This window comes from Cynocephalus volans, chromosome 3, assembly GCF_027409185.1.
Source record: "Cynocephalus volans isolate mCynVol1 chromosome 3, mCynVol1.pri, whole genome shotgun sequence".
Taxonomy (NCBI): Eukaryota; Metazoa; Chordata; class Mammalia; order Dermoptera; family Cynocephalidae; genus Cynocephalus; species Cynocephalus volans.
In genome coordinates, this window is record NC_084462.1 from 27430455 (window position 1) to 27443322 (window position 12868).

General features: G+C 49.4%; 3 protein-coding genes across 5 annotated transcripts in view; 2 read left to right on the top strand and 1 right to left on the bottom strand.

Moving 5' to 3' along the window:
- The window catches only part of POM121C (POM121 transmembrane nucleoporin C), a 20190-nt gene extending 15882 nt beyond the window's left edge, over positions 1-4308 (top strand). The window contains exons 12-13 of the mRNA XM_063088980.1: positions 1541-1663; positions 2091-4308. Of these exons, the coding sequence (XP_062945050.1) occupies positions 1541-1663; positions 2091-2188 (221 nt within the window). The 3' untranslated portion in view covers positions 2189-4308. The remainder of the gene's footprint in view (positions 1-1540; positions 1664-2090) is intronic.
- Positions 3547-12398, bottom strand: NSUN5 (NOP2/Sun RNA methyltransferase 5). Of its 3 annotated transcripts, none has more exons than XM_063088982.1 (10): positions 12298-12398; positions 12025-12147; positions 11305-11479; positions 11102-11210; positions 6132-6270; positions 5928-6043; positions 5485-5564; positions 4979-5192; positions 4757-4897; positions 3547-4682 (listed from the first exon to the last, which is right to left on the bottom strand). In XM_063088982.1, exons 1-10 carry the CDS (start codon positions 12388-12390, stop codon positions 4568-4570), a joined length of 1305 nt encoding a protein of 434 aa, XP_062945052.1. In that variant the 5' UTR covers positions 12391-12398; the 3' UTR covers positions 3547-4567. The 3 variants fall into 3 exon arrangements, with proteins under 3 accessions (XP_062945052.1, XP_062945053.1, XP_062945051.1); XM_063088983.1 differs by having other exon boundaries at positions 4979-5070; positions 5426-5564; XM_063088981.1 differs by having other exon boundaries at positions 5386-5564.
- On the top strand, positions 6628-7044 carry LOC134371914 (divergent paired-related homeobox-like). Its single transcript, XM_063088830.1, has one exon. The coding sequence runs from the start codon at positions 6628-6630 to the stop codon at positions 7042-7044; it is 417 nt and encodes a 138-aa protein (XP_062944900.1).
- Positions 12399-12868: the final 470 nt, after the last annotated feature.

Here is a 12868-nt window from a genome sequence, read left to right on the forward strand (position 1 = left end):
AAAGGCAAGCAGATTTGAAGATCACTCATGGCCAGGGTTTGGTGTTTAGATTTAAATATTAATCATTGTAGAATTTCAAGCAGAAGAATGATCTTATTTGCCATGTGATGGTGAATTTTGACCGTGGTAGCTTCTGTTTCCTTCATTAAATATGAGAGAAGACCTTGGGGCATGGGTTAGGGTAAAATGTGTAAAAGCAGGGCCTCTTGACACAGTCATTTTGGACAGTGGAGAAAGGAACATAATATCGGAAAGTGTCATAGGTTTGCCAGGCAGTTTTGTAGACTGGAAAACTGTGATTATGAATTTAAAGTGAGGCCAGTCAGCATTGTGCTTTTCCCCAGCAACATCCAGTTGTTGACGTGTAGACCTGAAATAAGTAGATAGCTGGGAAAACCCAACCTGTTTGAGTTCAAGCAAGTGTGGCAGGAAGGGCAGCGGACTGCAGGCCTTGGTGAGGGTGAGGAGATGCAGGGGGAGACTTGAAGAAAGGAGCTAGAAGGAAGAGCCTGGTGCTTGTAGTGCAGTTTGAGAGCTGGAGCAGTTCCTGGTGGTGACAAGGTGTGACCGCAGTAGTGACAGAGGTGGGGTAGAAGAAAAGATCATTGGGGCAGCAAGGTTAAGGGACTGAGGGTTTTATGAGTCATCCTCACAGGTGGTGAATTCAGCAAGAATGGTGATGGGGAAGATGACAGTAAGCCAGGTGTCCTCAGTGAATAAAAGGGAGTGACCTACAGTTGACAGATGACACTAACAAGGACAAGGAGCTGATTATAATGAAGTCTAATGACCTGAACTTCAAATGAGTTGAGGTATTTGAAGGAGAAGGGAAGAGAAATGGTTTGGAAGCAGCATCAGGGAGCAAAGAAAGGTACCTACTCCTCTTTAGGCCCTGAGACACGTGTACATGAAAGAACAGCCATCCTGGAGACAAGTGTAGGAAAAGCAGTCACTCCAGGACAGCGAGAATTCAGTTAGGGCAAGGTGCAGGGAAGGGCGTTTGCTTGTGACTGAGTTCCACAGGGCACCGTGGGAAGATTAGGGGACCAGCAGGGTGGTGTGGTGAGTTTGGTGGAAGAATCTAGCTTCTGGAGGGGAGGGGACAGGTAAGCCAGGGAGAAGAGGTATAATGAAATTAGTCCTGATGGAAGAAGGGAGGTAACCTGGTCAAGCTAGGAAGTGGGAGTCCGTTGAGTGTTTCCCTCTGCAGGGGTGTGGTGGCCAGGGGAATTCAGAGGCCTGATTCCTAGGTGACCAGGAGAAGGCAGCATTGAAAGACTTTTTCTGTGCTGCAGCACAGCAGATAGCAGGCCAGGAGAAGGGCGGGCTCACCTGGAGCACCAGGTGTTAAGACTTAATTATCTCTTGCAATTGCTATGCTGGTGTGAATCAGAAAGAGTCATCCAGGGCCAAGGTATCCTGCGAGAAGTGCTGTCCCCTGTGGAGAGCAGACCTCCCACCTAGGCTCATTGCCATCTGCTTTGATACCCTCTGCTCACCAGCCTAGTCTCTACAGTTCTCTGCTGTCTTTTCATTCTAGGCACCTCCACACCCACCTTTGGTCAGAACACCCCTGCCCCTGGAGTGGGCACATCAAGCAACAGCCTCTCCTTTGGGGCATCCTCAACACCCACCCAAGGCTTTGTTGGAGTCAGACCTTTCGGTAAGCAGCAAGTCTCAGTTGCCAGTGTGACCTGCTCATCTCCTCTCTGAGGAAGGGGTTAGGATGGGGTGGCAGTTTTCTGGTTCCCAGGCTTATAAGCATGGGGAAAATGTGGTCAAGCTGGGAGCCTAGCGCAACCCAGGTATGGGGTTGAACGGCAGAGATGAGAAAGGAGCCATCTCTGGTAGAAGTTCCCAAATCACTTAGGAAGCCAGGTAAAATGGACTTGGGGGCCTCCCTCTCAGATTTTTTCTGGGATTTTGCATTTTTAATAGGCTCTTCCCACACATTGCTTCTGATGCAGCTTGGGAGCCCTATTCAAGCACCCAGTATTCTAGTGTCAGCCTAACTTTCCAGAGATTAGGGCACCCAGAGCTATTTCCTCAGGTAGCAGCTGCTCTGATGAGATCTTGTTGAATCTTTCCAGGATCAGCAGCCCCTTCGTTTTCCATTGGTGCGGGATCCAAGACCCCAGGGGCCCGACAGCGACTACAGGCCCGAAGGCAGCACACCCGCAAGAAATAGCCTTTGTCCCTTGCCCCTGTACCCTCCCCCACCCCACCACCCAGATCTGGACCTCAGCACCTGCTAGGAAGAGCCTCTGACCTTTCAAGTTCCATAAAGCAAACTTACCCAAGATCTCTGGCTTCAGCCACCAGCAGGGTAGTGGCACCCCTTTCCCTTCTGGAGGAAGCAGAAACCTCAGAGAGGGAGAGGCAGGATATGGCTGGGCAGAAGTCTGATACCTTTACTTGAACAGTTCACTGGTGAGAGCTAAAGAAACATCTGTACATACTGTTTACTTCCCTGACGGTTGTTTAGTGTATAACCTTAGTCAGGTGGCCTCCCTTCCTGCCTTTTCCCTGAAGAGCCATCTTTCCTGGAAGGTGTTAGGTACCACCCACCTGGATCTCCAGTGTGCATTTGATGGGATTGGGGGAAATGGTTTATCCCAAAAGCTTTACCTTGCTTGGCTTGGCTATGATTCTCTTCTTCTAGTCCTTTTAGGGGACTGTTTCCCCATTTCTTGCTGCTTTATCCCTCACTGGTTCCTTGCAGAATTTATTCCTTTTAAAATGATCTTGAATCTAGCTTTGCCTTGGAGACCCTAGTGGGTGCTGCTCCTGCCATTCCATCTCCTCCTGCCAAGTCTGAGTCACTGTCTCATCTCCAAACCCTCTGCCAGTTTGGTCCCTAAAAGCCTGGTGGCTCCAGACTGTTAGCCTGGCAGATCCAGGGGTGAGATACCTCACTGTGGGAGAGAGAAGCTCTTGGAGCAGGCAGGATGCCCACGACTTTCAGCTGCTTCCTCGCCACCCTACCCCGCTGCCTCATTGGGCCATCATCTGCCTCTCCGGGATTGTATGTTTCAAGCCTTGTCCTGTGTTACTTTGTCTGACCCTCATGACTATTGCTCTTTGAATCGAGTTTGGAGGAAGAATTTAATTGTATGAGTGGCGGCATGTTGGTAGTGCCGGACTTAACTGTTTCAAGTTTTCTGGGGCCTAGCTAATTGAATGTGGAAAGTAGCTCCACTTTATGGCTACAAATGCTGACTCCTGAATTTTCAAATGGTGTTTTGACTTTAAGGGCTGGCAGCCCAGGAGGATGGGGCCCAGGGGAAGCAAAGACCTCTTCCCTCTGCTATTTCTCTCCCATTTACCTGACTTCAGTGTGGGCTAGATCACGCCTAGTATATGTTAGGAAACCTAAATTAATGAACCATACTTTTAAAATTGTATCTTAGCTGTTATTCCCAACCCTTCCCCTTTTCTCCCAGTCAACATGCCCCAGGCCTAAGAGCCTTGCTGCCACGTCCATCCTCTTTGGGAGAAGTATGAATGCGTGTGTCTAAATTAAAAGAAAAAAAAAATATTTAAACATTTTTTAACAAAATAAAAATTTATTTTTGTATTTAAGCTAAATTGCCTTTTAAATTCCTTCAAGCTTGGTTCATTGAGGTGGTTAAGCATAAACGCTGTTGACTAGGAACTAGCTGTACAGTTAAGTTAAAAGTTAAGCCTGTGTGAAGAAGGGGCTCGAGTGCTGTCCCAGGCAGCTTTCCTGAGGGACTAGAGCTCTTTCCAGACACGTTATTCAAAATGTAATTTTTATTTTATAAATAATGTGACGTAGATGTAACTAGTCCCTCCTCCCCTTTGTGACTGAGGTTGAACGTTTTGTGGCAGGGGACTGCTCCTCCCCCACCCCCAAGTAGAGCTCTGAAGTCTGACCTGTTAATACCTAACTGTGTGTGGAGCTGAGGGAAGGAGCCTGAACCTCAAGTCTCAACTACCTGATAGGATTGGAGGGTGGGGGTGGGCACGGGTATAGAATCAAGCTTCTACCTATACCTTACGTAAGGTAGATCCTCCTAGTTTTAGTACTGAGCTAGTTTACCTCAGTTCCCCAGGCAGGACAGTAGGTCCAGGAACCCCCTAAAGAGGGTGTCCTGGCACAGCCTGCATGTGAGTGTGTTGAGTGTGTGTGTGTACATGTACGTGCACTGGACAGCAATGAGAGGCTGGGACTTTCCATTACAAATAAAGACTTAATTCCTATTGAGTCTAATTGGAATTTTTAGTATGAATGTGAGATTTTTCTCCTTGCTTGTGTCATTAAGAATAAAAAACTGTGATCGATCATAGACCATGTTCTGCCTTTTATTTTTGCGGGCAGTGCTTCTCTCACCAGCAGGAACACAGCCCTGGGAAGGGACTCAAAGGACTAAGAAATGTACACTGTCTAGCTGGAGAAACAGGGTTACCAGTTAACGTCCTACAGCAATAAAAATAACCTTTAAAAACCAAACTGCTGGAGTGTGAGGGTCCAAGGGCTCTCAGCTGAGGAGAGGGCTGGTGTCTTCATTTCCTACCAGCAAGAAGTCAAAGCCTTGAGCACCTGCTATGTGCAAGGCAGCGTGCTACGACCAGCCACTGCTTTTCGCTGCCGCCTCTTTCTCTTCGGGGCTGGGCTGGGTATAAGTTCTTGTGCCAATGCTTCAGCCTGTGAAGCTGGGCTAGGAGAAAAAGTATAGAAATTAGATGTGCTCCGGTGATCCAGCATCTTCCAAGCAGACCCCTAGTCACTCACCTCGGCACCTCTACCCGTTCAATTACAGCAATGAAGAAGCCACCAGTGAGCGTGGTCTCAGGGGAGGCTCGGAGGCAATGCTCAGCACCTGGAAAAGTGCTAAGGCCTCGGTGGGGCCAGGAGGGTAGGACAGGAGCTATCCTGCAAGAAGAAATAGCACGGACTCTAGGTAAAAGAGCAGCTCAGTTCCCCCTCCTCACGACCCTAGTGGACACCCATCACCTGAAGGTGCCTGGGCTCTGCTGCTGCAGGGCGTCTCGTACCACATCTTCATTCTCCTCTTGGCAGAAGGAACATGTGGAGTAGACAAGGCGCTGCAAGGAGGGGAAAGTGAGCGCGTGGCAGAGAGCTCGCTGCTGGAACCCAGCCAGGGCATGTAAGCGTTCCTTGCTAGGTGTATCTGCCCCAGGCTCCTCCAGCTGTCTGGTCAACATACCTACAGAAAAGAGGGTTTTATTTATATAGCTTCACAGACTGCCTTATTTTGTACTGAAATCTCCACTCTACAGATGAGAACATATACCCAGGATCTTGCATTAAACAGAACTGTGACCAAAATGAACTGCTCCTTCAGCTTTAGACTGCTTTGGATCTGGGAGTCCCTCAGCCACACTTTCCCCCCATCTCACCAGAGCCACTACAAGAAGGATCCAGCAAGATGTACTGGACCTGACGATAACGCTGGTCTGAGGGTGAGACTGCCAGGAAGTCCTCCTTGGCTAACTCACAGCAGGAGACTCCAGCCCGGACCAGTAGAGTAGCCATGGATGCCAGCCGCTTGGCATCCAGGTCAAAGGCAAATATCTTCCTATGGAAGAGGGGAGAGTTGGGGTAAACTGAAAATTTATGGAGGCATCTAAAGGCCCATTGCTCTTGACATACACAACAACAGCATATATGTTAAGTCGGGACACACACGGGTCCATGATCAGAATTATCTGGCCTGGGGACTCTGCCCCAAGGGCTAAGGGATCCTTATCTCATACCTGCAACTCGCTGGGAAACTTAGCTTGGAGCTGTACCATGAACTGTCCTAGGTTTAGAAGGAAATAGCTAAGAGAAAGCTGTCCTTTCAGCCTTCATTACCTATTAGTATAATGAGCACCTTACTTCTTCCTACAAAGTATAGGATCAGACCCCATCCCCTTCCTCACCTGACCATGGCACTCACCCTTGGTTCTTCAGAAGAGCAGCCAAGTGACTGGTCTTATTGCCTGGGGCAGCACACGCATCAATGACATGGGAACCTGGTGGAGGAGCCAGCAGCATGGCTGGGAGACAGCTGGCCTGGCAGGACAGAGGACAGCAGCTGTGAAGAGACCACAGGCTGGTCCCTCTCCCACACATTCTTCCCTTTCCCACCCATCCTCCTTACCTTGTCTTGTAGGATAAGGTGACCAGCTTGGTACAGTGGATGTTCATGCAGATCTGTTTGGGCAGGAAACACAAGCAGCTCTGACAACAAGGGATCCAGAAGAAAACGCTTCCCCCTGAGGGTCCTTAAGTCCTCGAGGCTGCCATGGAAGAGGTGGGACGGGGAATAAGAACCATGAATTTGACATTTTCTCAATTCCTCCATGCCAGGCCCCACTTAAACTGTTCATTCATGCACCAAATATTCAAAATGGCTATGAAGAAATATACATGGTGATAAGACAGAGGCAGCGGAATCAATAGTTAAGAGAATGGGTTCAGGATCCCACCTCTACCATTTACCAGCAACAGGAACGTGGGCTATCTACTCTCTAATCTCAATATGCAGCCTGAATGTAGGAGCACATAGAGATGAGCTGTCAGGCTCAGAGGACCTTCCTAAAGGCAAGCACCAGAAGCATCCACAAAGTGGAGGAACTACATTCACTGAAAACAAAATGCAAGATTTGAACCTCTTGTTTAATAAGAGCCCATATCCAAACCCCAGCCTTCAGAAAGAAATGGCTTCAAAAATGAACATACATCCAACAGTAGTGCAGGTCTGGTTCAAGAGCCACAGAGCAAAGATCAAGAAAGCAAAATGCAATCCTGTTCAACAAGAAGCTCAACCACAGCAATTAACTGAGGAGAACGTTACCAGTCCTTCCCAGACAAATATGGACAAACCTCCCAGATCCCCCAGTGGTGCCTATCCTGAAGCCCTAGTTTACATAGATCATCTGGCACCCTTATTCCAATTCAGCTTATGTTCCAGTTTTAAGGTCCCCACAGACCACTCTGACCACAAAACAGTCCATTTTGTCTGCTGCCAAGATCCTAACATATACTGCCTCTATCCCATTTTGGAATCCTGAGTTTGTTCTCTAAGCTTCAATTCTGATTCTTTTGCTCTTCATATTGTAATAATTTGTAATGATTCCCATAGAAAAGAATATTTTTTAGCAATAAGGAATGAACTGGAGAACACAGATTCGCAAACATTAAGTGAAGGGAAAAAAGACACAAAAGGTTACCTACTGTATGGTCCCATTTATATGAATTCCCAGAGCAGAAAATACTATAGTAGCAAAAAGATTAGTGGCTGACCATGTGGTGGAAAGAACTGAACAGAGGCACAAATCTACTGGTGTAATAGAAATGTTTCATCTTAATTAGGATGGCAGTTACCTCAGTGTATACATTCATCAAAACACACAGAAAACTGTACATCTAAAATCTGTGCATTTTACAAAAATTATACCTCGATAAAAAATATATAAATGAAAAAAAAATTTTTTAAACCTCAATTTGCACTTCTGTAAAATGGTAAGTGTGAGGATTAAACAAGTTAATATATTCAAAATACTTATTGGGGAGTTCCGGTCAAGATGGTGGAATAGACAGTCCCCAGCTTCACTCTCTCCCACAAATCAACCAATTTACAACTATAAAAATGTAACAACAGCCAAGCTGGGGCCACTGGAGCGCAGGGGAAGAGGAGGAGAGACCTGTGGAGTTCATGAAGGCAGGAGAAGCCACAATGAGAGAAACAAAAAAGTGCTCAGAGTGTTTCAGGCTGTGGCCGCTTTATGGCTGGAGCTGCTGAGCACATGGAGCAGGAGCCGGCAGAAGCTGCAGCTGTGCCCTTGGGATGGAGTTGCTTGGAGGCGGCAGGGGAGAAGAGGGCCTTAGTGGTCCCCAGGACAGCAAGACCACTAATAGGGTTCCCATGGACCCACACAGGAGTGAGGAGCCAGAATAGCTGAAAAAGGGGAGCAATTCAGAGGCTGGTGAGTCAATGCAAGGGACCGGCGCAGGGCCTGTCCCATGGGAAGTGTTTGGAACACAGGTGGTGGGAGAGATGGGCCCACTGGGAGAACACTGGGACACAGCAAGGACAGCCTATCTACCCCCCAATCAGCACAGGACCACTCAGAGGAGACTGGTAGGGAATGCAGAATTGCATGGGGTGCAGTTTGATAAAAAAAACTCAGGCCCAGATCAGAGTTTCTACACAATCCAGGTGCACCCAGTCTCTGGAGAGCCGGAAATACCTTTAAGGTCCACTATTAAACCCTGAGCTGCACAAAAAGCCTTCCCTAGGGAAACAGCAGCAAAGCAGCAATTTAGCTCAACCACACAGGTCAAGTACTGGTTCCCACAGGAAGTTCCCCCATGTTAGAAGCAAGCAAAGGACAAAAAATTAGTTCTGGCCCAGACACACCACCAGTGCCTTGGGGCCCACCCAGGGACCCAAAGTGTGGATCCAGGGACTGGACCCCCCTCCCACAACCAAGCACCCCGAGCCAGCACGTCGGGGTCTGCCCAGGTCCCAAGTGGACCAGAGCCCCCCCATCCCACAACAAGACACACATGCCAGTGCCTCGGGGCCCACCCGAGGACCTGAGACATGGAGAAGGGGACCAGACCCCCCTTGCACAACCAGGCACACTGCACCAGTGCCTCAGGGCCCACCCGAGGACCCAAGACATGGAGAAGGGGACCAGACCCCCCACCCACAACCAGGCACACCATGTCAGTGCCTCGGGGCCTGCCCAGGGACCCAAGGTACAGATCCGAGGACCGGAATCCCCTCCCACAACCAGGCACACTGCACCGGCACCTCAGGGCCCACCCGGGGACCCAAGGCATGGAGAAGGTGACTGGACCCCCCTCCCACAACCAGGCACACTGCACCAGCACTCAGGGCCCACCCAGGAACCCAAGGTATGGAGCCAGAGACCAGACCCCCCTCCCACTACCAGGCATACCATGCCAGCGCCTTGGGGCCCGCCCAGGGACCTGAGGCATGGAGAAGGGGACCGGACCCCCACACACACAACCAGGCACAGCACACCAGTGCCTCAGGGCCCTCCTGGGGAGCCGGGGAACAGACCCCCGTCCCACAACCAGGCACAACATGCCAGTGCCTCAGGGCCCGTCTGGGGATCTGAGGTATGGAGCCAGGGAACGGACACACCCCACAACCAGGCACACTGAAAGCACCAAGGAGCATGCCAAAAACATCACCTCCATGTGGGTGGCCCACCACAGCCACCACAATAACTATGGCTGCCACAAAAGTGGCTAGATGCCAGAACCACCATGCAGATGGTCTGCCAGCCACTGGATTGCATTGACACAAGGAGAGTCACCAGCAGAGATTAAAAAAAAAAAAGAAGAGGATGCTTTCTTCACAAAGCCCATTTCAGAGTGACAAAGAAGCATCTGCTCCATGATAATATTGGGGGACCTAATCACACCTCTCAGCACTGGACAGATCATTTAGGCAACAAATCAACAGAGTAACCATTATTCTTTCAGAAGGAGAGAAGGAATCTAGGGCAATTAGTTGGGGAAGGAGGGAGAGAGAAGGGGATGGGGAGAGATTGGACAAGGGGCATAAAGAATAATTATGATTTGTAACAATATATAGGCTAGTAATATTGATTTGGTCAAGATATCTCAATGTTGAACCCCCAAAACATGTATAATCAATTTTGATTCAATAAAAATTTTAAAATAAATAAATAAATACTGATTGGCACAAATTAAGCCATTTATGCCATTACTGCTAAAGCATAACCTTGGGGAGAGGTTACTTTATGGGGGGTAGGGGTTGCAGGGGAGGTAAAAGTTGAGCTGATGGATGAGGAGTCAGTAATGTGAGCAGCTGAGGTTAAAGCCACATTCACTATAACTCTGCAAAGTAGTACTGTCCACTCTACCTGACTGATGCAGAAACAGGCCTAGAAAGTAACATGTCTCCATTCAGAAAGTTATCAAGTGGCAGAGCTGGAACTGAAACCCAGTCAAAGCCATTTTCTACTATTTCACTTTGCTCTCCAAGCAACGTGCTAGAGGCTAAAGGAAGACCATCTAAAACTGACTGGGGAAAAGGCATTATTAGGCAGAGGCAGCTTCTCAGAGCTGTCAAAGGATAAAATAGGAGGTAGGTGTGAGTCCAGTGGAGGGGTGAAGGAACCATCAGGGCAGAGACCAGCAACTGTGGATGGAACACCCAGTGCATGTGGCACCATAGTAGACGGGCCTGGAGAGGAAGCAGAGGCACAGGACGATATGTACAGCCAAGGAAGGGTTTTCAGCAGGGAATAACAGTATCAGATCTGGGTTCAGATCTTCCTGCAACCAACCATGAGGAAGGAAACGCAACGTGAAAGTCTGGAAGTGGGGAGACCACTCTAGGAGATTCTTTTGCCCATCCTGATAGGAAATGATGGAGGCCTAAACCTAAGCAATGTCCAAGAGGATGGGGGGAAAAAGTAGTGGATTCGAGAAAGACGCTAAAGGTAGAGTAGTAAATGACTGGAGAGAGAGAAAGGAAGCATCTAGGATGACTAAGTTGCTGGTATGACCAAATGGGTGGATGATGGGGACACTAGTTAGGTTGAAATAGGGGATGCAGGACTGACCAGTTAGCTCAGTCATTTAGAGCGTGGTGTTATTCCACCAAAGTCAAGAGTTCAGAACCCCATACTGAAAGCCCCCGAAGGAAAAGAACAAAAAAATAAAATAGAGAGTCAGAAAGTAGTGTTTGAGAGGAAAGACAATGAATTCAGTTTGACACAGGCAGCAATTGTGGTATTTGTGAAGAATTCATATGAACCTGAGGGGGTAGGAATACAAGAGAGAGGTCAAGACTGGGAGACAGGAATCACCAGGTGGGAGGAAGGAGTTAGAGCCAGAGAAAAAACTGAGGGATACATTAGAAGAATGTAGGATGGGACTCCCAGGAGTATCAGTGTTTAAGGGATGGTAGGAAAATACGTATTGGAAGGACATGGAGAAACTGCTGGAAAGGTAGGAAGAAAACCCAGAGAGTGCAACTGCAACCTCTCTATTCCCACGTATCCCTGGTTCTCCAGTGCCCCCAGACACCTCCCTGCATGAGGGCAGCCGGGCAGCTCTCACCTGGAAGCCTGACCCTGGTAGGAGAAACCTTGTCTCTTGAAATAATCGATTGCATCATCAGTGCAGGTCTTGAGAGTGTTCACGCGCACAAATCGAGGCACCTGGGAGGCTAGGAAGCAATCAGCAGTGAGTGGGCAAGAAAATGGCCCTCCATCTGAGCGCCAAATAGCTGTCCCCAACCCCCACCACTCCTTCCAGCTCACCTGGGCCAGGCCTGGATCCCACTTCCAACAGGTCCTCATTCCGGCTCACGCCCCGATGAACCTTGAGCCGGGCCAACTCAGCCTTGAGCCTCGCCTGGTGCCGACCAAGCAGAGGTTTCCATCGGCCCCCACCTCCTCGAAAACCTTTTCCCAGCAGCAACTCATACACTAGCACCTGGGGATGGGGAAACAAAGACAAAAAAACCTAGGCATTAATGCCTCAGAACTCTAGAATGCTGGAACTGGAAGGGCTAAACTGACCATCTGTCCAGGCGGCCACGGGTAAAGGAAAAGTACCTCGTCCAAGATCACACAAGTAATTAACGACAGACACAGAATCGGAACCTGGTGTCTTCTTTCCCAGTCCTGGACCATTTCCCTATGGTTGCTCACCAGCAGAGCGCTGGACCCCAACACTCTCCTTGCCAAAATTACCCTTTCGTTAAATTAAAGAGTACCTGTCACTGCTACCTTGTACTTCTATTCTTATCTAATCCTTCACACAAGGCTCAAAATTAAAAGCAGTTTGATTTCATCTAAATTTGTAATAGTGAGGGTTGCTCATACCCATTTCAGATGAGAGACTTGGTCAAGTCACGCCGTGCATGGCAGCAAAGCAGGGACTAGGTTACAGACCCCTGATCCTCGGGGCTCTCGCCTCGCCTCGCCCCGCCCCGCCCCGCCCCGCCCCGCCCCGCCCCGCCCCGCCCCGCCCGTCACCTTGGCCAGGTGCGGTTTTAGCTTCTTCTCCGCACGGAAGAGGCCGGCACTGGCGATCACGGCGTCCAGCACGGCGGAGTAGCGCTGCGTCTCGCACACCAGCGCGTACAGCTGCTTCACGTTCTGCGCGCGAACGAGGAGAGACACATGGGGCGGGGGCCGGGCTGGTCACCCGCCCCAGACCCCACCCCCAACTCCCCACCTGGGCCAGTCTCCCCACTCGCTCCTCCCGGGACCCTCCCCCCACAACTTCCTGAGTGCGGGCCACGCTACCTGGAAGCGGCTGGCATACACCAATCCCTTGATGGAGCCCTGGCGGTTCTCCACGCCCGCCAGCACGTTGGCCGCCGCCGCGTACAGCGCCATACTCCTGTTCCCGCGCGCCTTTACGGCTCTGTCGCAAAACGCTCCCTACTCTACGCCTGCCCGCCCGGACTTCCGGCGTCAAAGGGCACGAGCCTTGCGGGACCGGGACCCACAGTGGCGTGTGTGATTCATACACATGACGTGGTGTGGAGTGCGAATTTGGGAGCCCGTTTTACCACTTCTTCGCTAGCTCTTTGCTTTTTTTCTTTCAGTCTTTGCCAAACTGATGGGCAAATAATGGAACTTTATTGGTTTTAATTTCTTTATTGAGGTTGAATATCCTCACATATTTATTGGTCATTTGTATTTCTTCTGTTATGACCACATATTAGTGTCTTTTGCTCACTCATCCACCGTCTGTTTCTTAGTGTCCTTTATGTATTAACAACATATATCTGTTGTGTTAGGTATTGCAGATTTTTCCAATTTATTGTTGCCTTTTAATGTGGTTTATGTTTGTTTTGGACATCTTTTATGT

Bases quoted from the DNA above. Each gene is read 5' to 3' on its own strand.
- NSUN5 (XM_063088981.1), bottom strand. From the start codon at position 12,390: ATGGCGCTGTACGCGGCGGCGGCCAACGTGCTGGCGGGCGTGGAGAAC. The intron at 5,193-5,385 runs GTGAGATGGGGG...TCTTTTCTGTAG, and splicing joins TCCTTCTTGTAGTGGCTCTG to GTATGTTGACCAGACAGCTG. The intron at 4,683-4,756 runs GTGAGTGACTAG...TTTTTCTCCTAG, and splicing joins GAACGGGTAGAGGTGCCGAG to CCCAGCTTCACAGGCTGAAG.
- LOC134371914 (XM_063088830.1), top strand. From the start codon at position 6,628: ATGCAAGATTTGAACCTCTTGTTTAATAAGAGCCCATATCCAAACCCC.